Source organism: Loxodonta africana, chromosome 1 (assembly GCF_030014295.1).
Source record: "Loxodonta africana isolate mLoxAfr1 chromosome 1, mLoxAfr1.hap2, whole genome shotgun sequence".
Lineage (NCBI taxonomy): Eukaryota > Metazoa > Chordata > Mammalia > Proboscidea > Elephantidae > Loxodonta > Loxodonta africana.
The window spans coordinates 200126504-200151848 of NC_087342.1; the positions used below are offsets into that span (position 1 = coordinate 200126504).

The 25345-nt window shown below is 39.8% G+C and overlaps 1 protein-coding gene across 5 annotated transcripts in view; it reads right to left on the bottom strand.

Moving 5' to 3' along the window:
- Window positions 1–4698: 4698 nt before the first annotated feature.
- The window catches only part of SLC18B1 (solute carrier family 18 member B1), a 34222-nt gene continuing 13575 nt past the window's right edge, over window positions 4699–25345 (bottom strand). For 4 of the 5 annotated variants that reach the window (XM_064290987.1, XM_003404004.4, XM_064290968.1 and 1 more), the window contains 9 exons: window positions 20399–20555; window positions 15826–15962; window positions 11577–11678; window positions 10028–10119; window positions 8610–8705; window positions 7336–7410; window positions 6122–6215; window positions 5981–6030; window positions 4699–5538 (listed from right to left, as the gene is read on the bottom strand). In XM_064290987.1, the coding sequence (XP_064147057.1) occupies window positions 5472–5538; window positions 5981–6030; window positions 6122–6215; window positions 7336–7410; window positions 8610–8705; window positions 10028–10119; window positions 11577–11678; window positions 15826–15962; window positions 20399–20555 (870 nt within the window). In that variant the 3' untranslated portion in view covers window positions 4699–5471. The remainder of the gene's footprint in view (window positions 5539–5980; window positions 6031–6121; window positions 6216–7335; window positions 7411–8609; window positions 8706–10027; window positions 10120–11576; window positions 11679–15825; window positions 15963–20398; window positions 20556–25345) is intronic. The other variant, XM_064290961.1, reaches the window with a different exon arrangement.

The window sequence follows — 25345 nt, forward strand, 5'->3', positions numbered from 1 at the left end:
GAAAAACGTTGAACAAAAAATCAAATTCATCAGAAAAAAAAAAAAAAAAAAAGCTCACCAGATTAACTGGTCTGCTAGAGACTGGAAGAACGCCTGAGAATATGATCATAAGATACCCTTCTGACTTGGAACCACACCCATTTCCAGAAATCACCTTCCAGCCAAGCAAAAGACCAAAACCAAATCGCCAAACCCATTGTCGTCGAGTCAATTCCAACTCATAGTGACCCTATAGGACAGAGTAGAACTGCCCCATATGGTTTCCAAGGAGTGTCTGGTGGACTCCAACTGCCGACCTTTTGGTTAGCAGCCGTAGCTCTAAACCAATACATCACCAGAGTTTCTAAGCAATAGACAGGTGTATAAAATATTTATTTTCATGCTTCATTCTTGCTGCCTATGAAGTGTTCATTAAACTAGTCTACTTGAGGGACTGTCCTGTGAACTGCTGGGGATGGGGTAGGGGTGACAGAATACCTGGGCACCAACTCCTGGATCGTGCCAAGCTGTGCATGGCAGACATACTTCAGCAGGGTGGTGATATTGCAAGGGCACTAAGTGACTCAGCCACAGGAAGAAGAAAAGCCATTCTGGGCTCTGCACAGCCCACAGGATTTCCTGGTTTGGCCCTCCTCCAGATATGAAAAGTCAACAAGCGAATTGAGAAATGAAGAGTTAGAAATAGCATGTACACCAAAATAAATCCCAAAAAGTCGGATCAGGGTCACTTGTTTACTTACATAAGCAGTTGTAGAGACAAACATTTTGAAAGAGTATGGTCAAAAAAAAAGAAAAAAATTTTTTTTTTTTTTTAATAAAACTGAAGTCTCAGACAAACACAAAAAATGAAAACAGCTTAAAAACAGAAAAGTGTCTAGCTATATGGCACCACATTAATCCGCCTTGTTCATTTCAGTGAACAAGGGAGTAAAAATGCATGTTTGAGGTCTAAGGAAACTACATACAGCTTCCTTCAAGATGAAGCTCTCTACTCCTCTGGAGCCCATTTGCTTTCTTCTTTCCGGGGTCTGAGCTCCCCAGTCCAGTCTGGCAGATTTTCTTCTAGTTTCAATTTCTGGGCCCACCCTCTGGGATGATGGGGTGGCAGAGGAGCAATCTCAGCAGCAGTTGGCCAAAGGACTCTGAATCCTTAGTCAGGCACCAGGAGAAGAATCTGTTTTATCCTGCCCTAGCAATTGTGAGATCTGGGGTTTTCTTCAAGCAGCCATGGGAACCAGGTGACATGGGCCAGGTGGAATTATATGATTTCTATTGAACAGTGACCAAATTCCGTAGAGGTAACAGAACAATTGACCTGGATACTCACCAGCCTGAGGCCTAAGCTAACTCTTATGTCATATTTTTTTCTTTAGCACATTACTCCTTTTCTGTAACACAGGCCCAAATCTAGACCTTTCCTCAAGGTGGAATAACTAAATTATGCATGGTCCCACCTGTAGTTATTGTTAATTTATGTAATATGAATTTTATATCTATAGTTATGAGGCAGCTAGGTGATGCTAGGCAAAAGGTTGGTGGTTCAAACCCATCCAGAGGCATTTGGAAGAAAGGCCTGTAGAACTGCTTCTGAAAAGTCACAGCCTTGAAAACCCTATGGTGCAGTTATACTCTGCACACATGGGGTTGCCATGAGTTGGAACTGACTTGACAGCAACTAACAACAACAATAACAATAGTTATAAGATGCAGAATTGGGTAATGACTAAGGCCTTGGACTCTGAACTACTTCCCAGCTGTTTGACTATTAACTTCTCCATGCCTCAGTTTTCCTCATTTGGAAAATGGTGATATAAAAGCACCCAGCATACCATACGTGTGTTGAATAATAACTCTTGCTACTATTATTACTACTGCTTCATTACCATGTATGAAGGTCCTGTTGAGAGAGCAATGCCCAGTGCAGCCTTGACCCTGGTCTTTAATTTTACCTGGTCAGGTGCCCACCTGTTCTGGACTATTCTATTTTCTCCTTGTTCTCTCTCTCTCCCCCAAAGTCATTCATGTTTCCTCTCTTCCAGGTCAAGCTGAGCTGAATGGCTTCTCCTGGAATTACTAATTTAAATCCCATTTCTATTAGCCAATTTTGATGGCTTCCTCCCTCTCTCTCCAGCTGCTGTACCATAGGCTCTCCCTTTAATCGACAGCTCTCATTTGTTATTTCTCCACCTATTTCATGCATTTTTTTTTTTTTTTTTTAATATCACTAAAAACATGAAAACAAAACTAAGCAAAAAATACCCTGGTGAGAAACTGGTCACTCATACATTATTGATGTGAATGTGAAATGCTACAGCCACTCGGGAAACAGTTTGGCAGTTTCTGAAAAAACTCATCATGCAACTAGCATACGACCCAGCAATTGTATTCCTGGGCATTTAGTCCAGAGAAATGAAGGCTTACGTTCACACACAAACCTGTCAACAAATGTTCGTAGTATTTGTAACATACATGTATTTGTCACAGCCCATAAATGGAAGCAACAGTGTTTGAGTTCACTTAAACTCTCAGTAGTCAATTGTGATGGAGATGTTAACAGGTGGATGTGTGGAGGGATTCATAGACTATGTAGGGTTTGCTGTGGTGGGAGCCAGGCCACAGCTGCCCACCAAGTCCCCGTCGTGCTTTGATGTCGGCCTCTAGTGGCAGCATCGGGAACTCCAGTCCATCAGCCACAACCTTGGCTACTGGAGGAGGCACTGAGGGAAGAAAAGTGCTGAAGGGGGATCAGAGGTTCCACTATTTCACGCAGGGGGTTCAAGGCCTGGCTTTGCACCCCACACCGGTGTTGCGGGCCAGCGTCACATGTTCTGCACTGGACTACCCTCTGAGGTCTGATGGTGAAGGGGCTTGGGAGAGGGAAAAATGAAGAGTTCATAAGATACTTGTACTTTCAACTCCAGCAATCAATGCCAGTCTTCCAGGGCAGGTGTCCAATTTACAATCTCACCTGCACCGTAACAGCATTCCAGTGGCTCTCCTCTCCATCCTCAGCACTGAGGTAGGCAGCCTCAGAGCCCAGCCCTTCTACGAAATACCTGCTCTCGCTTATCCTCCTACTTTGAGCGGAATAAGCTGCACATTCTTCTGAAATTGTCCTCGATAAGATAATTATGGAATGGGCCACAGATGGCATCAACCTCCCTCTGGGTGGAGACTTAACATCCTAATGAAAGAAAATCAACCTCTTCCTCTATCCTGGGGGTTGGAATCCTTATCTAAAGAAAACGCATAGTCAGCCCCAAGCTCTGAGCACCTGCATGAAGGTCACTCCTGAATATTCATGATTAATTTACTTTTCCTTGTCTGCTCTCTGTAAAAGCCCACCTCCCCAAGCTGCCTGTGAGCAGTCTTGGAGGCAACAGCCCTGATTGCTCCCTTCCTTGTATGATGAAATAAAGGCATCTTTCTGATCTCCTACCTCAGCCTTTTGTTTATTGGCTGTAACAAGTCACACCACGCAAAACCTGGGGTTTTCACCTGGCAACAGTATTGTCATTCGTTGTGACGTTTTTTTCATCCTGGTGGTGTGAAAGACCATCCTATCATGGCTTTAAGTGCCCCTTTTCAATCCGTTTTGCTCCTATTCTTCCCCATCTCACAAGGCAGCATGGCCATCCCCACCTCGAGCCAGAAACCTAGGGAGAAAAATAAAACAGAAACAAAAAACAGCTGCCATCCAGTCGACTCCAACTCATGGCAACGTCATGTGTCTCAGAGTAGACCTGTGCTCTGTAGAATTTTCAATGGCTGATTTTTTTTCGAAGTACATCACCAAGCCTTTCCTCTAAAGGCACTTCTGAGTGAATGCAAACCTCCTGTCATTTCATTAGCAGCCAAGCATGTTAACAGTCTGCACCGTGTAGGGACTCCTTCACTTCCAAATATCTCCTTTAATCTCTATATCCACTGCCACCTCCCTGTTCCAACCAATATTGTCTCTCCCAAAGCTTCCTAAGGTTTCCTTCCATTCCTTCTTACCCTCATCCCCACTGTCCACACACAGACACCGTGAACTTTCTGAAACATAAATCAAATTCTGGCCTCCCTCATTTAAGAGCAGGCTCCTCCGTACCGCCCCACTTCCTCTATTTACAAGACCTCAGTCACAAGGGCCACCATGCTTCTCATCTTTGACCAGACCAAGCTCTTTTGAACATACTGTAAGGTGTTCTCATCTCAGAACAAATAAAGGGCTCCCTCATTCTCATCCTTCCAATCTCAGCTCAAAAGTTCTACCTCCACAGAGACGCCTGGTCCCCCAACCTTAACCCACCCTAACCAGTTACTTGATCATATCAAGATGTTGTTTTTGTTTGTTTGTTTTGTTTTCACAGTATATCTGTAAGAAAATTAGAGATTTGGTTATTTATTTATCTCTTGTTTGTTTCCTCCACTGGAATACAAATTACATCAAGGCAGAGATTGTTTTTATCTTGATCACAGCTAAATCCTTAGCACCTGAGCACAGTGCCAGTCCAGGCACTTAAATATTTTTGAATGAATATTTCAAACTGTTTCTTCTTAAGAAAAATACAAAAGGGTAAATGTTTCTACCATATTATAAAAATGGATGAGGATGTACAAGAGTTGTATAATAGAAACTCACTCACTTCAGACAAGGATGTGGTTTTTACATGAAGGTAGGGGAACGCTTTTCCTAACATACACGCATTCACATGGGGTCACTTGTTTTAAGAATGGGATGCATATACCAAAAGTAAGAAGAAAAAAGAAGATGGTACAAATGAAACATACAGACATGAAGGGAAAGAAATAATGTTATACCAAAGGATGTTTATAAATCCAGACCATAATTGAAATATGTTACAAAAACGGAAGTTGTAAGTAATGTTATTCTTATACCTTTCACACAAATAAAACTTTTAGAAGAGCTCAGAGAATGCTAGAGAGTTTCTGCTGGCAGGCAGGAATTTTACCTTTTGAACAAGAAAATAAATCTCAGGAAACCGAAAATGTGTACTTTTTAAAAGCTATTTCATATTAATTATTTTACAAATTTTGAGTCATATTTTTATATTTTAAATATATCAAATCAATTCACTTCTTTCCCTGTTTAAAAAGATGATACATTCACAGAACCACTGCACTTAGAATAAAAAGTAACTAGAGGAATTTTTTAGAGGAAGCAGGAGGCCAAAGTAGAGTCAATAACAATATCTTCAAGGACAAGTTTGGCCTCTTAACAACACAGACTTTTGCTGGTTTTCAATGGCTCTTCTTATACTTAAAGTTTCAAATATGGCTCATTCAGCAGGCCAGCTTTTCAAGACAATAGTAAGTGCAGCCCAAAGTACAGCTGGTGTTGACACTTCCATGATACTGGTGTAGGATCCATGGAGTTTGTGCAAAAGATTAAGAAAATCTAACTGTGACACTCAACGTCAGAAAGGTCCAACTACTAAGCCTGTATCAATCCAGCAATCATAAGGTTAGATTTCATTAGGCAAGAGAGCAGTTCGTTCCTCCTCTGTGCCAAGAATGTCTTGAGATATAGGTCTACATTGAGGGAAAGAAGAGAAGAATCTTAATATTTCTCATCTTAAAAAACACCCAATACCTACATCTCCACCCAAATATTTCTTTAAAAGTGTCTGCCAAGTGGTAAGGCTCAGAGTGCCGAGAAATCCACTGACTGGAGGAATGGATGCAAAATAGCCTGTTTTCCCTACTCTCACTGAAAAACCAAACCAAGCCCATTGCCTTCGAGTCAATTCCAACTTATAACAACCTTACAGGACAGAGCAGAACTGCCCATAGGGTTTCCAAGGCCCTAAATTTTTACAGAAGCTGACTGCCACATCTTTCTCCCACAGAGCAGCTGGTGGGTTCGAACTGCTGACCTTTCGGTTAGCAGTCAAGCACTTAACCACTGCACCACTGGGGTTTCTTCTACTCCCATAGTAACAGGAAGAAAAAAAAACTGAAGAGTTGACCATACCTTCTTTTCCTTGAGTGTTCCAGTAGATAATATAAGCCCATTGCTAATCCCTTTAACACAATTAAAGGTGCTGGTTAATGTAAATTCTGTAAGTTAAGTTTCTATACAAATATAAGGAAAATTAAAAGACTGGTTACTCACACTTGTCAGAGGCAACAGACCTTGTATAGCTGCTGCCCATTCAAAGCCAATTTTTTCATACAGAAATCCACCCAGTGTAGGTCCTAAAAAAGCACTAACAAAGAAAAGAAGAGTGTTAAATAGCACACACACAAAAAAATTACTTCTTAAAAATTGTATAATCCCGCAATTATAAGTCTTCATTCAATTGAAACCATAAGTACTAAAGAAAAAATCCAATTTCTAAGCATAGCTTGGGTAAAAGAAAAAAGATTCTACCTGTTAATAATACAGTTTAAAATTTTAAAACAACTCTAAAATTATAACTGCGTCTGAAAAAATGGTACCTTATGTGGCAAAGTGGTTAAGGATTTGGCTGCTAACCAAAAGGTCAGCAGTTTGAATACACTAGCTGCTCCCTGGAAACCCTATGGGGCAGTTCTACTCTGTCCTATAGGGTCGCTATGAGTCAAAATCGACTCAACGGCAACAAGTTTGGTTTGGGGGTTTTACATAAAAATAAAAGATAACATGCATTCAAAGCAATCTTTATATTATTCTCTTCACTCTTCTCCATATGAGATACAGTTTCTTGTATTCAGCATTTATATTTAAAATAACTTAATTCAGTGCACGTTTATTAAAGATATACTACATTGCCAATGTGAAGTCTCTGGGTGGTAAAAAAAAAAGGTTAAATGTTAGACTACTAGCCAAAAGGTTGGCAGTTCAAACACACCCAGAGGCACCTCAGAAGACAGGCCTGTTTCCAAAAGGTCACAGCCTCAAAAACTCTATGGGGTACAGTTCTACTCTGCATGCATAAGGTCACCATGATGTGGAATCGACCTGACGGTGACTCACAACAACAAGAACGATATTGCCAGCATACAGTTAACCTTCTAGTGCAGTAAAAAAAAAAAGTGCAGTAGAGGGTGAAAAATAAATAAATGAATGAATAAATGAATAAAAATTATGAGACATGCTCCTGCTGAAAGATCTTAACAATATCACTTAATTGAGATAATATATATGAGACAATTTTGATTACATGTGAAAACTGCTGTCCGATAACTGATTTTGGGGTCAGAGGGTATGGATTAGAACTCCAGCTCTGCTCCCACTGAGCAATTTGGGCAATTCATCTGACCTCTCAACACTTTAGTTTTTTCATCTGTAAAATGAGGATAGCATTTTCCATCTTGCAGGTTTGAATGAAATTCAAGACTACTCACCCAACTGACCATGTTGCACCAAAAAGACCTGACACAAGTCCCAAAGTACTCAATCCTTCCTCAAATCCATTTTCACTGTAAAAAAAAGAGCATATCTGTTATTAAAAGGGATATGTGTGAAAGAAAAGAATGTTGTATGACAAATAAATGAAGACAAACCAAGGATAATTTGGACAAAGACAACAGCAGAAACACTTCACTTCTAAGATAAAAACTTCATCTAAATTCAAGGACTTTTCATATTATGTTTACATCATGATTTTCTAAAAATAATTTGATTGCATGTGTAAGACATAGATATATATGTAGGTACAGGTTTAGGTTGGAGCCCTGGTGGTGCATTGGTTAAGAGCCCCACTGCTAACCAAAAGTCTGGCACTTTGAATTCACCAGGCTATTCCTTGGAAACCCTATGAGGGAGTTCTACTCTGTCCTTTAGGGTTGCTGAGTCGGAATCAAATTGATGGCAATGGGTAGGTATAGGTTTGGGTACAGAGATGCACACACACATTATGTTAAGAATCATGACCCTTTTCCATTAAAGGCTCATATAAATACATAATTAACTAAGAAATCCTTAAAGTAAGATATACATATAAAGAGGAATAAAGGGCAACTTTTAGAAAACACAGAGGCAGTGCCTTATTCCTGTGAGATTTATCGGACACTGTCCAGCCACAGACACTCTACCTCCTCAAGCTTGCTTTGTTCATGCTCTTCATCAGGATGGCTTATTGAACAAAAGGCTGATGGCCAAGTGCCAGATACCTGGTGACTCTCTGTGACTTTATGGATCTCCTCCATGAGAAGAACAATGCTGAAGCCTTTCAACTTCGTTTGACTTTTGAAAATTATATATACACCAAGGCATAAGCCAAGCCTCTAGTCACAGTCCACTTTACTTATTACTGTATTATTATTACTATATATTATTTATATTATTGTATATAAAAAACCCAAACCCAAACCAGTTGCTGTCAATTTCAACTCACAGCAACCCTACAGGACAGAGTAGAACTGCCCCACAGAGTTTCCAAGGAGTGCCTGGTGGATTTGAACTGCCGGCCTTTTGGTTAGCAACTGTAGCTCTTAACTATATTGTATATATATTCATAGTACTTAAATCACAATATCCCGTGATATAAATCCTGAAGATTTAATATGGAGGAGGAAAAATATATGAAGTCTTCCCTACAAGACTGGGAAATTCAAGAAAGCCTGTGATGCTCTCTGTTATCCACAAGACAGCTCTTCAAGCAACAGAAATAACTTACTATGCACAACTGAGAATCTCCGGGAAAGTTGGAATTATACTCATCCCAGCAGAGACGCCATTTACAACCAATACCAGCACCAGCAGCCAGAGCTGACTGCATACGAATTGTGGAGGAAAAAAAAAAAAAAAAGATTAGCATTTTAAGAGACATAAAAGCTGCATGCTAAATAGGGCAGGATCCTCGACAAGTTAGTTTCACTGAATCCATAACTAGCCTCTCCCTGACAGAACACCTGGGCGTTGCAAATGGTTAACATGCTCTGCTGCTAGCCAAAAGGTTGGAGGTTCAAGTCCACCCAGAGGTTCCTCAGAACAAAGGCCTGATGATCTACTTCAGAAACACCAGCCATTGAAAACCCTATGGAACACATTTCTACTCTGACACATGTGGGGTCACCATGAGTTGGAGTCAATTCAACGGCAACTGGTACAGGTTCTCTTCCTGATATGTTAACATATGTGCAGCACTGATGTGATGTATCTGTTAACAAAATTCAGGAGTATGTGTTTTTTGTAATTAAAAAAGACTTTTTATAGTCCTCATTCCCATCTAACTTTATTCAGTTATAGTACCTTTTAGCTCCTTATATTTTGGGAAGAAAATCATACCGTGCCTTCTCACCATACAAAATCCTTCCAAATTGGTTAAAATGCCAATCCCAATGCTGTTCCTTCCATTGGCTTGGCTTTGATAGCCAACTGATTGACAAATGGATTAAAATTTGAGATGAAGGGAAGGGGTAAAGAAGTCACTTTACATAAATTCAATCCTTACAACAACTCTGGGATGCAAGTATTATTATCAACTCCTTTTTGTAGATAAAGAATTTTTTTTTTTACAGAAAATGGGGGCTCTTGGAAGTTACATGATTCGTTCAATGGCTAGTGAATTCTGAGTGACTCTTGAGGTCTCTGCTCTTCCCATGATACCATGCTTTGTCCCAGAGACACCTGAAAAAATCTAAGGAGCTTATCTTATTTTAGTAAATAAATTATATTAAACAAGCTTTAACAAACATCTGCTGCATGCTAGGGATGATACCAAAACAAAAAAAATTTTTTGGTTTCTGCCTCAAGGAGTGAGGAGGAAGAATAGAGGGAAAAAAAATCTCTGTGTGTGTATGTGTGTGTGTGTACTATGCTGTTTAAAAAACATGCAAACATGAAATTGAAACAGAAAAAGCATTTTTCTCATTTGATACAGATTTTATGCATTACTGTTTGCCTGCACCACTGCTAGCTTCTAGTAAGGGAAAATACTGTCAGTCTCACAAACAATTCAAGATAGTCCTAAATGAAGGTAATTATTTAGCATTAAGGCTCAAAATACTAAGCCAGGCCATCATTAGACCAAACATTTCTGAAATAATTCTTAATGCTCTTTGTCCAAAAACAGAGAGGAAGAAAAGAAATTACCTCTTAATGTGCAGGACTGGGACAGGACCTAAGAGCATGTAGCACCCCGCTGTGATTAAGCTTCCAAAAACCAGAAGCCATTTCCTTAGATGCTGGTAAAGAGAAACATGAATCCAGAGAAAATTTTAGAGGTAAAAATTCTCCATTGCAAAAGAATATAAAAAAGCATTAAAGAACATAAGCTGTGCTATTTAAAAACTCAAATATATTGAAGAAAATAAAATTTACATTTGGGAGAAAATAAAAAAAAATAAGTAGATGGTAAACGCAAAAGCAGTGACAGTGCAGTGTGGTACGAACTACTCTACAGAGATGCAGGTGAGCAAAGAAGAAAGATTTCTTGGAACGGAGGAGTATTTATTTATTGCAGATTTTGCACATGACCAACTATTCCAAATTTAAATACCAAATTCCACATTGACAAGCCTACCCACCAAGTACTAAACAAGTCACAGTATTAATAAAATCATTTCTTAAAAACTAATTGAATGCAGGTTAAAAATTGCAGGGTTATAATAACCGCTCAATTATAAAAGACCATGTCTGAAAACCAAGTTCTAAACACTGTCAAGGCATTTACTTTTCATCACCTGGAATTAGTAAATCTCCATGAAATCCAGGTACTGTGAAATTTACATGAAAATCAAATGAAAAATAAGCAATAAAGCCATAAAAGTTTGAGACTTTGCTAACAGTACTAGTTCTGGATACCAGTTTTCTAGACCTAATGGTTATAACCACCCTATATTCTATATCTATAGCCATCCTGACAGAAAATCCCTTCCCTTTCCTTTAACTGGGTCTAAACCATTAGGTTTAGATGACTAGTATATAGAACTAGTACTGTTTTCAAAGTCTCAAACTTTTATGGCTTTATTGTTTATTTTTCATTTGATTTTCATATAAATTTAATAGTACCTGAATTTCATGGAGATTTACTAATAGGGTGGCTATGGGATAACCAGGAGCCCAGGTGGTGAAGTAGTTAAGAGCTGGGCTGCTAATCAAAAGGTCGGCAGTTGGAATCCACCAGCCCTCCCCTGGAAACCCTAAGGGGCAGTTCTACTCCGTCCTACAGGGTTACTATGAGTCAGAATCGACTTAATGGTAATGGTAATGGGTTTTATGAGATAACCAATATACATTTACATGACCAATCCTTGGACTTCCACAGAAAGCCTAAGTTACCTCCTCCTAAATTATCTCTCATTTTGATCAATCTCCCTAACTACATCTGGGCCTCTGCCCTCATTTCAAAATTTATGCCATTTCTCCCCCAGTAAAATCTACATTAAGGGTACATTTTCCTTTAGAAAAGTGTAATCCAATAATTTTCCAGCACTGTTAGCATAAGACTTCTCTTTCCCCAAATGAAGGAGTCAACAGTGAATCTGCTGGGAGTAATGCAGGTCGGAAGGCATCAGGATCTGTCACTCAAATAACATGTCAACTCTAATCAATGGACTCATCGAGTTTTGGAGGTATAGTTGGAAAACCACTGGTCTAAAGATATAAAAGCAATTTTTAAATATAAATTAAGTGTACGCACTGGCATTTTATCACTTAGTAGACCAAACAGTGGTGAAGAAATAGCATAGCATAGTGCCAAACCTAGGAACACCAGTCCCACATATCCAGCTGGCAAATTAAACTGTGAAAAAAAAAAAAAAATCTGAATGAAATTATACGGTCATTTTTAAAACATTCATCTTTTTCTTTTTTTTTTTTACATTGTTCTTTTTTTTATTGCTATAAAAACATAGATAACACATTGGCCATTTTACATTTTTCACGTGTACAATTCAGTGAGATCAATTATATTGTGCAAACCCATTGCCAAATTTTCCATCACCATGTAAACATCTTTTCCTTCTACCATTTCTCCGGTCCTTCTTATTTACCATGAATCTACTAATAACAATCACCATTATTCCTATCTTTTGTCTTGCTTTTGTAAATGGTTTACTTTTTATTTATGTAAAAAAAATCACCCAACAAACTAATCAGAGGTCAGAAGGCCTAGTTTTTTTGCTTTGTACAGTTTTTTCATTAAACATATAATTTTGTATCTCTAAATCACAGCACCTTCCTGTGTAAACCAATGTTTTTCATCTTTTGTTGTTGTGTGTCCTCAAGTTGATTCTGACTCAGAGAGACCCTACAGGACACAGCAGAGCTGCCCCGCAGGATTTCCTATGCTGTAATCTTTACAGGAGCAGATCACCAGGGTCTTTTCCCCTGCAGAGACCCCAGGCTGTGTTCCAACCACTGACCTTTCTGGTTAGCAGCCAATCATTTAACCAATGCACCACCAAAGTTCCTTTTCAACCTTTAGTATACATATAAAACCATCTGAAGAGCTCCTTAAAAGAGGTTCTTAGATCCCAACCCTGGAGTTTTGGATTCAGAAGGTATAGGACAGGGCCCAAGAATTTGCTTTTCTAACAAGCTCCAGGGTAGTGCTCACTTCCCTCTGTCAACACTTTGAGTGTCACTGTTGTAAAACACTGATGATACTATCTATCTATCTGAGTGGGATATTAATATCTTATTAAGAAATTAGATGACATAAACTTTAAAGGGCTTTTAAAACTACCACATAATTTTGATCCTGTCACTATTATCAACATGATATAAACACCTCTTGGTAATCTGAGTTGTTTTCTTTTTTCCTTAATTACACTCATGGTGTTGTTGCCCTCAACTCAGGTCCAACCGATGGCGATCCCATGTGTGCAGAGGAGAACCGCACCCACAGGGTTTTCAAGGCTGTGATTTTTGAGAAGCAGATGAGCAGTCCTTTCTTCCGAGGCACCTCTGGGTGGGTTTGAACTACCAACCTTTTTGCCTAGTAGTCGAGCACTTAACCATTTGTGCCACCCAGGAAATCCAAATTATACCTGTACAATTTATGAGTCTTTATATAAATTAATGTCTTGTTTATGTTGAAGTGTAATCCACAACAAAGGCTACAGTCTTTGATCTGCATCAGTAAGTGCTTCAAGTCCTCTTCACTTTGAGCAAGCAAGGTTGTGTCATCTGCGTATCGCGGGTCATTAAGTAGTCTTCCTCCAGTCCTGATGCCACACTCTTCTTCATACAGTCCAGTTTCTCAGATTATTCGCTCAGCCCGAAGACTGAATAAGTATGGTGAAAGGATACGTCCCTGAAGCACACCTTTTCTGATTTTAAACCATGTGGTATTCCCTTGCTCTGTTCGAACAATTGCTTCCTGATCTATGTACAGGTCCCTCAGGAGCACAATTAAGTGTACTGGGATTCCCATTCTTCACAATGTTATCCATAATTGTTATGATCCACACAGTCAAATGCTTTTATGTAGTCAATAAAACTCAAGTAAACATCTTTCTGGTATCCTCTGCTTTTAGCCAAGATCCATCTGGCATCAGCAATGATATCCTTATTTCCATGTCCTCTTCTGAGTCCAGTTTTAATTTCTGGCAGTTCCCTGTCAATGTACTGCTGTAACCATTTTTGAACTGTCTTCAGCAAAATCTTACTTATGTGTGATATTAAATGATATTGTCCAATAATTTCCACATTTAGTTGGATCACCTTTCTTGGGAATAGGCACAAATATGGATCTCTTCCAGTTGATTGGCCAGCTAGCTGTCTTCCAAACTTCTTGGCATAAGCAAGTGAGCGTTTCCAGTGTTGCATCCATTTGTCAAAACATCTCTATTGGTATTCCATCAATTTCTGGAGCCTAATTTTTTTGCCAATGCCTTCAGCGCAGCTTGGAATTCTTCAGCAGCATTCGTTCTTGATTATACGCTGCCTCCTGAAATGGTTGAATATTGACTTCTTTTTGAACTTGTCAAGGGTTTTATTTTACTTGGATCTACAATCAAAGCCCATGGAAACGGAAGTCAAGAAATCAACAGACATACTGCATTACGCAAATCTGCTGCAAAAGACCTCTTTAAAGTTTTAAAAACCAAAGATACCAGTCCGAGGACTAAGGTACAACTGACCAAAGCCACAGTATTTTCAGTCACTTCATATGCATGAGAAAGCTGGACAATGAAAAAGGAAGACCAAAGAAGAATTGATGCATTTGAATTATAGTGTTGGCAAAGAATATTGAATATACCATAGACTGCCAAAAGAACAAACAAATCTATCTTGGAAGAAGTACAGCCAGAATGGTCCTTAGAAGAGAGGATAGTAAGGCTTCATTTCATGTTCTTTAGACATGTTATCGTGGAGGACCAGTCCCTAGAGAAGGACACCTTGCTTGGTAAAGTACATGGTCAGTGAAGAAGAAGACCCTCAATGAGATGAACCGACACAGTGGCTGCAATAATGGGCTCAACCCTAGCAAGGATTGTGGGGATGGCACAGGACCTGGCAGTGCTTCTTTCTGTTTTACATAGGGTTTCTATGAGTCGGAACCAACGTGACAGCACCTAACAACAAAAACAATTAATAGTTTTATGACAATTATTAACTCATGATAACAAAATTAGTCCTTTAAAAATAGTAGCAAGATATGAAAGTCAGAAACGTCCTCGTCTGATTTCGCAATTTGAGAGAGACAGGGCAGAACCATCCTAAGAGGTTGGACAACCAATGATTGTATAGCAAACTGCCATTTAAAACAACTGATAAGACCAACATATGGATTAGATTTGTTGAAAAGGGGCAACAGGATAAAATAATTTGGTATAAAAACAGTGAACAGGATAAATTTTTAAAGATTTTATATATATATATATATATATATATATATATATATGAGCAACCTGAGTTTGCTAAAGATTGGTAACGGATTTTTTTTTCATTGTTTAGGCATAACTTCTTAAAAGCACAAATTGAAACTCGTAAAGAGATACCCTGCTGACGATGTGAATGGAATGTAGCATCATAAACACAAAATATTTTTCTTATATGTTATCTCCTGGATGCTCACAGGTTAAGCATGATATTATATTATTCTCTAAATTTGAAGCCAGGCATTAAAATTATAATTCCCAAGCTTTTTGAAGTTTTTAGTGACTTTAAGGGGTACTGTGAAATTATAAGAAAAATTAATTTTAACCCTAACATTATATGATACGTCAATGTTCAGAAACAATTTGATACCACCGTATTAGAAACTTTATTGAAATTTGAGTGTAGGTAACTGCTATTTTAATTACAGTACCTCAAATAAAGTCAGTATGGGCTACAGTTAGTACATTTTTGACTCATTAGATACATATTAAATCTCCAGCAGAGTTAACTACCAGACTTAGTCATGAACTTTCAGTGTATCATAATCCTTTTTCCAAAATATCTAAGAACTAATTTCCAAGGCATCAAACTTCTAGAAATGAATATTGATTTTCAGTACTAGAAAAATTTAATAGTCCAGAGTCATCAGATTATACACAGCAGTTTAAAAAGTAGGTGGACTCAGAGGAGATCCATTAATAAAGAAGGACATCTCACATTAGACGAGCTGTGGAGTACTTCAAACACTTCACTGGAATTCAGACAAATAGAGGAAAGGGCTCCTTGGTAAGGAGCGTAAATGGTGGCTGAGCCAGACCTACAATGACATAGGCAAGGTCTTGGCAAGGAGACCAATATTTTGGCCACTTAGCAAAAGCCTTCTTTCGTCTGTACTGAATTAGTTCATAGGGGTGCTGCAGAGGAAAGGCACAGACTATCTTGGTGTGTATTTCCCATCCTGCCTCCGTCTCAACAGCCTCAGAGGTCCTTTCACAAATCAGGGCCTGAGAGTAAGCAATTATGACCACCTGCTATATCACAGTGCTCTTCAGGCTACTTACCTTTTCCAAAACAAAAAGAGACAGAGTGGGGTCAAGGAAGCCAAGGCCCGCGCTGAGTGAATTGATGACAAAGGCTATAAGGGCAACCTTGGGTAAAGTGATGAGTTTCCAGAATGAATGCTCACCTGGATCAGCCTCTTTAGGACAAAATGAAAAGGAAAAAAAAAAAAAAAAGTAATTAAAATCTCTTAACTTCTAAAGCTAAAAGCAGTAAGGCCTTCTTTATCTCCTAATCAAAATAACTGCACTTCTAAGCTTTGCCTAAAATTGTATTATCATTGCACTTGCATCTGTTATTCAAATCCAGAACCCACATGCAACATTTAAATTCAAAAAGAGCCAACTAGAGTTAGATTATGAGGGGAAGCAGGGGTCTTCAGTTATAGGCTATAACCTAGAAGCAAGTAAAGCCTCCCCCAGATGAGCCCCAGAGAATTTGTAAAGTGTGATTTGGCACATGAGAAAGGCATTGCCAGGAGCTGTACCAGGGCACAACCTGTGTGTGTGTGCCAAGGAGGAAAATGCATTAATCAAAACACTTTTTTTTTTTTTTTTCCTGCTGGCAAAGAAAATACTGAGTTAAAAGGGGTGCTATTGAAGCATCTATAAACTACCTTTGACATTCAAGGTCAGGTGATTGCTGACCTCACTTCCCACATTCCCCCAACAGTTACCCAATCTCTTCACTGTTTCAAGCACCACCACGGCTGTTTCTGAGCCTCCTGCCACACTGTATGACATTTACTTCTGCATTGCTGATTTTCCACATTCTATTCACTCTGTAAGGTCTGGATCTGGCCCTAATTCTCCCACAAAATTCACCTTTCTATGACTTTCTATTTCATTTCTATTCTACACTACAAAATTTAGCACCTAAATTTTATGTTGTTGTTGTTGTTAGGTGCCGTCGAGTCAGTACATAGCGACCCTATGTTCAACAAAACAAAACAGTCGGTACATAGCGACCCTATGTTCAACCAAACAAAACACGCCCGGTCGTGTGCCACCCTCACAATCTTTGTTATGCTATCTCGTTGAGGGTCTTCCTCTTTTTTGTTGATCCTCTACTTTGCCAACCATCCTGTCTTTCTCCAGGGGCTGATCTCTGCTGATAACATGTCCAAAGTCTGTGAGACGAAGTCTTGCCATCCTTGCTTCTAAAACATATATACATACCACCTTAAATTACTTTCTATTATTTGATGACTTTCCTACCCTCTAAGTAATTTAATAAAATATTTGCTGAGCTAGGCACCATGCCAAATGTTGGGCATCAGAAAGTGAAGAAGACACGCCCAGACCCCATTCTTGCAGGAAAGTTGTAAAAAGGAGTGGAAGAGCTACAATGGGGCTAGGAAGCTGCCTGTTGGAGCATATGTGAGGGTTACATTAAAAAAAAAAAACAGGAAGTTCTGGAGGTGGGCCAAGATGGAGGAGTAGTCGGACACTTCCGGTGGTCCCTCTTACAACAAAGACCCCAAAAAACAAGTGAATCAATTATATATGACAATCCAGAAACTCCGAATATCAAAAACAAAGGAATCAGACTGAGTGGCAGGGGGAGGGAGACACGGTTCAGACGCAGCAAGGAGTTGCCAGACCTGACCCGGAGGAAACTGGCACCCTGCAGGCTTGACCCGGAGGAAACTGGCACCCTGCAGGCTGGATCTGCTGGTGAAGCAAGCAGTGACATTCGGGATATGTTTTCCACATCCGGAGAGACCGAGTGGTAGAGAGTTCACTCACAGCTCCAGAATCAGTGAAAAGCAGCACTCTCAGCGTAAGATAAAAAAAAAAAACAGGAAGTTCTATATAGGAAAGGCTTTCCAAAAGTAATGATATCTAAGCTGGGGCTTAAAGGATCAGTTTGAGATGAACCAGTAAAATGGGAAAAAGAATAATCGAGGCATGTTATTCCAGAAATGGCATATTCAGAGGCTCAGGAATAAGCCCTGTATTTGAGGAAACGGAAGAAGAGAAGTTGCAGGGTTGAGATTGGGATGAGGGGACACAGAGAAGGGCTCGCCAAGGTAATGGGAAGAGAGCATACTGCAGAAGTATGTAGTGATCAGATTACACAGGACTTGGCAAAATATGCTAAGAAGTCTGAGAAATCGTGAGGGATTTCAAGCAGGGAGCAAGAATCAGATTTCTCTGCTGCCCCGTGGAGAATGGGATGTAGGAAGACCAGGCAAGGGACAGTAACAGTGACCCAAGCCAGAGATAATACTGGTGAAGTTTTGATGTTGTTGTGGATTTAATTGTGTCCCCCCAAAAAGATATGCTGAAGTCCTAATCCCTGGTACGTATGAATGTGGCTTTGTTTGGAAATAGGGTCTTTGATTTTGTTACCCATTAAACAGTCATACCAGAGCAGGATGGGTCCTCATCCCATCTGAGTACTGTCCTTCATAAAGAAGAGACACAGACACAGAGAGACAGAGGAAGGACGCCATGTGATGGTGCAGCTGCAAGTCAAAGTATGCCAAGAGCCACCAGAAAGCCAGAGGGAGGTATGGGACAGATTCTCTTTCAAAGCCTCGGAAGGAAGCAACAAAGCCAACACTCTGATCTCAAACTCTCAGCCTCCAGAATTGTGAGACAATAAATTTCTGTTGATTAAAGCCACCCACTTTGTGGTATCCTGTTACAGCAGCCCCAGAAAACAAACACGGGGTGGAGGTTCTTTGAGGGCCAAGATCAGCACTGGTACGTCCTCATGTCTCCCAAAGCACCCAGCAGAATATATTATTCAATAAATACTTGTTGACTAATGATCAAGTATGGGTAAGGTACAAAAAAGTCACAAAGTATAGTTCAACTATTTTAAGTGCTGTATTCAGACTTTGTCAGGGCATGAGGGAGAAAGTTAAACCTTGGGGTAGGTTTCTAAATCATCAGCCAACGATGTAACTGTGAACCAAATCTGGGCACAGTTCAAGATGCTCAGCTACCGGAACACCAGCATGTAAAAAAAAGGGGACAAACGCCACCATGTGGCTCAGTGTGGTAGTGCCAGCAGGGAGACAATGTAATTTTGAATTGGACATTCAAGATGCCAATTAACAGCTCTGCCCTTGAATCAATTCTGACTCATGGCAGCCCCATGTGTGTCCAAGTAGAATTCTGCTCCATAGGGTTTTTAGCGGCTGATTTTTTGGAAGTAGACCTTCAGGTCTTTCTTCTAAGGCACATCTGGGTAGACTCCAACCTCAAACCTTTCAGTTCGCAGCCAAGCTTGTAAAATGTTTGCACCATCCAAGGACTCCAAGATGATGATTCCAAACTAAACCCGTTGCCATCAAGTCGATTCCAACTCATAGCGACCCTACAGGACAGAGGAGAACTGCCCCATGTGGTTTCCAAGGAGCACCTGGTGGATTCAAACTGCTGACCTTTTGGTTAGCAGCTGTAGCTCTTAACTACTAGACCATCAGGGTTTCCGATAAAGATAACAGGAACATTTTAATTGAGATATAACAGAAGTGAAGAGCAGGTTGGGGGCAGCTGGAGGAGGCTGCAAGATACCAAGTAGGGAGGGGAGAGGATGAAGCCAGCAGGCCAGGCCTCAAGGAATCTCAGATGTCGGGGCCAGTCCAGCACCTAATCACATAAGTTCTAAACACTATGTCCTACCATTAAGTAAATCCCTGGGTGTTAAGGTGCTTGGCTGCTGAAGGAAAAGATGAAGGTTTGAGTTCACCTGGAGGTACCTCAGAAGAAAGGTCTAGCAATCTACCTCCAAAAAATCAGACACTGAAAACCCTACGGAACAGAGTTCTACTCTGACACACATGGAGTAACCACGAGTTGGAATTGACTGGGCAGCAACAGGTTTTAAGGTCTTAGCAAACCTTTTCTCCTTATATGGCGTGGTAAAACTCTTTCTCCTGCTGCATATGAACCTGATTTTCCATGAACTCTCTAGCTGTGCTGCCCTAGTAACCTGGTAAGGACAAAATGCCAACTATGTTACTAAGTAATATTGCTTATGATAAAGATAACCCCTGATTGCAGATGGACAGAAGTATAAATGAACCATAAATACCTAATGAGGACCCTATGTTTTGCACCTCACTGAGTATACTGACTCTTGTAACGCCTACCAGGCATGAAGCTTTGAAGCAGGGTGATTCCCGCTACTGCCTGACGTGGACCTATGTCCTTGTACCTGGGCTGTGCTCATAGACAGATGCGAGGACCACTGAGAAGAAAGGCCTGACACTGACTTCCTCTCCTATAGCCTTCTAGAAGACTGGTGCCCACTGTGGCCCTTGGCCACTTCTGGCTGTGAATGTTTAGTTAAGTTCAAGATGACCTCTGCTAGGCACTGCAAGGTAATGGTTTATGATACTTACTAGTTCTAAAGGTCAGAGAGAATTTGTGATCTATAAAAATTCTTATCAACATTGCCTATAGCAGCATTTCTGAAGAGATAATTAGTTCTTTCAGGGCACTCTAAAACTCTATTATTGATTATATAAAATTGAGTACATAGAAAACAGGTCTCCTACAAAGACACAAAAATATTTGAAGTTATGATTCTTCAAATGAAGAGTAAGTGTGGTCTTACCATAATTAGGTAAAATATACATGTTGAGTGGTACCATCAGAAGAACCACGCATCCCAGAAAAATAAAAGGCACCTCATAGCCAAAAGACTGGTACAAAAAGCCACCTAAAGGAGGCCCTAGCACTAGTCCAAGTCCAGAGAAAATCTCAAGGCTTCCCTAAAAATGGAAAAACAAAGGAAAACTGAGTCAATATATTTCATTTGAAGAATTAACAAATACTTAACAGGCCTACCTGAAAAAAAAAATTCCATTCACTTCACAGTTTACACCAAAATAAATAATTAATTAACGTAAGATAGTCCAAAAATTTAAACATACATATTGAAACCATCAAAGTTCCAGAAAATGAAAATATGCGAGTTTTTAATTCTTATGATGGGAAAGGTCTTTCTAATTACGACATAAAAACGCAGAAGACATAAAAGAAAAAACACAAAGAAAAGATTGATAGATATGATTATACAAAAATACAAAAAATTCTACATGGCAAAATACATCACTAACAAAGTTAAAAGACAAATGGCCAAACCAAAAAAACCAAACCCAGTGCCGTCGAGTCGATTCCAACTCATAGCAACCCTACAGGAAAGAGTAAAACTGCCCCATAGAGTTTCCAAGGAGCACCTGGTGGATTTGTACTGCTGACCCTTTGGTTAGCAGCTGTAGCACTTAACCACTATGCCACCAGGGTTTCCAGACAAATGACCAGCAGTGAAAAATAATGACAAAAGACTAATTTTCCAAATATATATAAATAATATTTTTTTTATATATACTAATAATGAGAAAAAAACCAACAACCAATAGGTAAATGGGCAAAAGGTATAATAATAAAACTGTTGACACATAAAATGAAATACAAATATTTTTAGACACATAAAAAGAAGCTTTCATTTTTAAAAGAAATAAACATTAAACTCCAGGATACCAATTTTCACCCATCAAACTGATATGACTAAAAAGTTTAACAACACTCCATGCTACCCAGAAAGTAGGGAAGGAGGCCCTTTTATACATTGCTGGTAGAGTGGATGATGCATAATGACCCTATAGGACAGTAGAACTATCCATTAGGGTTCCCTAGGCTATAATCTTAACAGAAGCACATCACATCACCAGGTCTTTTCTTCCGTGGAGCGACTGGTGAGTTCAAACCACAGACCTATCAGTTAGCAGCTGAGTGCTTAACCACTGTGCCACCAGGGCTCCTTCGGTGGAGTGAATACCAGAGGGCAATTTGGCAAAATCAAACTTACAAATGCACATATCCTGACTTAGAATGTTCTTTCTAGGAATTTAACTTACAGATAGGCGGCATAGCGGTCAAGTGCTACGACTGTTAACCAAAAGGTCAGCAGTTCGACTCCCCTACAGGGTCACTATGAGTCGGAATTTACTTGACGGCAACAGGTTTGGTTTTTTTAATAGCCATACGGATGTGGCATAATATATGTACAAAGTTATGCATTGTCTGTAACAGCAAAAGATGTAAACAATCTAGATATCCATCAACAGATGACTGTTTAGACAAACTAGATTACATCCATATAATGAAATACTACACAGCCATTAAGGAGAAGTAAAAAATGAGTTCTTTAGACACAGGTATAGAAAGATCTCTAAGATGCATTATTAATGAAACCAGCAAGGTGCTGAAGAGTGTTTATAGTACACTACTGTTTGTGTAAAGAAAATAAGGCAGGGGCTAGAATCACGCGCTTACTCGCACTCGCTCGCTCTCTGTCTCTGTCTCTCTCTCGTGTATGTGTCTGTATCTGTGTCTGTGTCTGTGTGTGTTGTGTGTGTGTGTGTATATACATACGTGGACTCTCTGGAAGAAACTTGTTACTTCTTGCCCTCCAGCAGGTATAACAGCAGGACTAGGTAGCTGGGCAACAGGTGTGGACATGGAACTTTGCACAGTTTGAGTAGTCTCCAATTTATGACAGGTTTCCATTCTAAGGACTCCACCGTAAATCGGTTCTGACATGAGTCGAACACCTCTTTTTTTCTGTTTTCATTATTATTGCCTTTTATTATTAGTATCCTTATAAAATTGATCTTTGGACATTTTTGAGTGAATATGTGAGAATGATAACATCAGCAAATTACGTCCTGCAACACTGTATGCAGTACATATTACTAAAGATGAGATGTACAAAAAAAAAAACATGATCATAAATGCAGTTTGTCGTAACTCGAATATGTCATATGTTGGGGACCACATGTATCCGCTTTTATAACTTCTGAGTTTTGCACCTATAAAATTATTTTATTGTTGTTGTTAATTAGGGTTAAAATAAGTAAAACAGTGTCATGGGGGACAGGGACTTTCCTATTAAAACTACAGAAATTATACCATTTTAAATAAATCTAGTGTTTAGAGGCTTTAAGCAAACTTATGACTTGCAACCTTATGTCCTCAGACCTCATAGAGGACGTCGTAGTAGTTCATTAGCTTTCAAAACTTCACAAAACATACAGGATTTCTATATTTAATCACTATAAGGTCATCCTGATCAACTACCACGTCACACGTGTTGGCTTTTGGCAGCAATTTTATATAGAAACGTGGTATGCCAACACTGGTCTCCCCCTGCTGATCAGAAAATCCAATGGGTGGCTGTCAACAATCAGAGGAATTTCTCAGGCAGCATCTCCTAGAGTGTTCCACAGACATGCTCTTTAAGAGGTCAACACGTGGTGTTTGGTAAAAAGAAATTCCACGGTCAAACTGAGACGTAGAACTTTAAACAAAGTATCTTTACTACAGGGTTTCTCAGGGCCTTAAAATGTGAATGCGAACTAGACATCTCTAAGTTGGGGGACAGCATACAATACGCTCCAAAAATGTTTAGCCACAAAACCTTGTTTTTATGGAACATGATCAGGGACTAGTGTGCCATTGAACCCTCTTTGAGAAACGTTATCTCCAGGAAATGTAAACAGCTTGCCTGTAACAGAGGCTACCACTACATGCCAAATGCTTGTTGTTGTTGTTAGGTGCCATCGAGTCAGTTCCGACTCATAGCGACCCTATGCACAACAGAAACACTGCCCTGTCCTGAGCCATCCTTACAATCGTTGTTATGCTTGAGCTCACTGTTGCAGCCACTGCATCAATCAACCTCATTGAGGATCTTCCTCTTTTCCGCTGACCCTGTACTCTGCCAAGCATGATGTCCTTCTCCAGGGACTGATCCCTCCTGGCAACATGTCCAAAGTATGTAAGATGCAGTCTCGCCATCCTTGCTTCTAAGGAGCATGCTGGCTGTACTTCTTCTAAGACAGATTTGTTCGTTCTTTTGGCAGTCCACAGTATATTCAATACTCTTCGCCAAAATCACAATTAAAATGTGTCAATTCTTCTTCGGTCTTCCTTATTCATTGACCAGCTTTCACATGCATATGACGCCATTGAAAATACCATGGCTTGGGTCAGGCGCACCTTAGTCTTCACGGTGACATCTTTGCTCTTCAACACTCTAAAGAGGTCCTTTTGCGGGGGGGCGGGGTTTGCAGCAGATTTACCCAATGCAATGTGTCCTTTGATTTCTTGACTGCTGCTTCCATGGCTGTTGATGGTGGATCCAAGTAAAATGAAATCCTTGACAACTTCAGTCTTTTCTCCGTTTATCATGATGTTGCTCACTGGTCCAGTTGTGAGGATTTTTGTTTTATGTTGAGGTGTAATCCATACTGAAGGCTGTGGTCTTTGATCTTCATTTGTAAGTGCTTCAAACCCTCTTCACTTTCAGCAAGCAACATTGTGTCATCTGCATAACGCAAGTTGTTAATGTGTCTTCCTCCAATCCTGATGCCCCGTTCTTCTTCATATAGTCCAGCTTCTCGGATTATTTGCTCAGCATACAGATTGAATAGGTATGGTGAAAGAATACAACCTTGATGCTCACCTTTCCTGACTTTAAACCAATCAGTATCCCCTTGTTCTGTACGAACAACCGCCTCTTGATCTATGTAAAGGTTTCTCATGAGCACAATTAAGTGTTCTGGAATTCCCATTCTTCCCAATGGTATCCATAGTTTGTTACGATCCACACAGTCGAATGCCTTTGCATAGTCAATAAAACACAGGTAAACATCCTTCTGGTATTCTCTGCTTTCAGCCAGGATCCATCTGACATCAGCAATGATATCCCCGATTCCACATCCCCTTCTGAAACTGGCCTGAATTTCTGGCAGTTCCCTGTCGATATACTGCTGCAGCCATTTTTGAATGATCTTCCCCAAAATATTGCTTGCATGAGATATTAATGATAGTTTCACAGTTTCTGCATTTGGTTGGATCACTTTTCTTGGGAATAGGCATAAATATGGATCTCTTCCAGTCAGTTGGCCAGGAAGCTGTCTTCCATATTTCTTGGCATAGACAAGTGAGCACCACCAGCGATGCATCTGTTTGTTGAAACATCTCAATTGATATTCCACCAATTCCTGGAGCCTTGTTTTTCACCAATGCCTTCAGAGCAGCTTGGACTTCTTCCTTCAGTACCATCGGTTCCTGATCATATGCCACCTCTTGAAATGGCTGAACATCAGCTAATTCTTTTTGGTATAATGACTCTGTGTGTTCCTTCCATCTTCTTTTGATGCTTCCTGCGTCATTTAATATTTTCCCCATGGAATCCTTCACTATTGCAAATTGAGGCTTGAATTTTTTCTTCAGTTCTTTCAGCTTGAGAAACACCGAGCATGTTCTTCCCTTTTGGTTTTCCATCTCCAGCTCTTTGCATGTCATTATAATACTTTACTTCGTCTTCTCAAGAGGCCCTTTGAAATCTTCTGTTCAGTTCTTTAACTTCATCAATTCTTCCTTTTGCTTTAGCTGCTCAACGCTCAAGAGCAAGTTTCAGAGTTTCCTCTGACATCCATCTTGGTCTTTTCTTTCTTTCCTGTATTTTCAATGACCTCTTGCTTTCTTCATG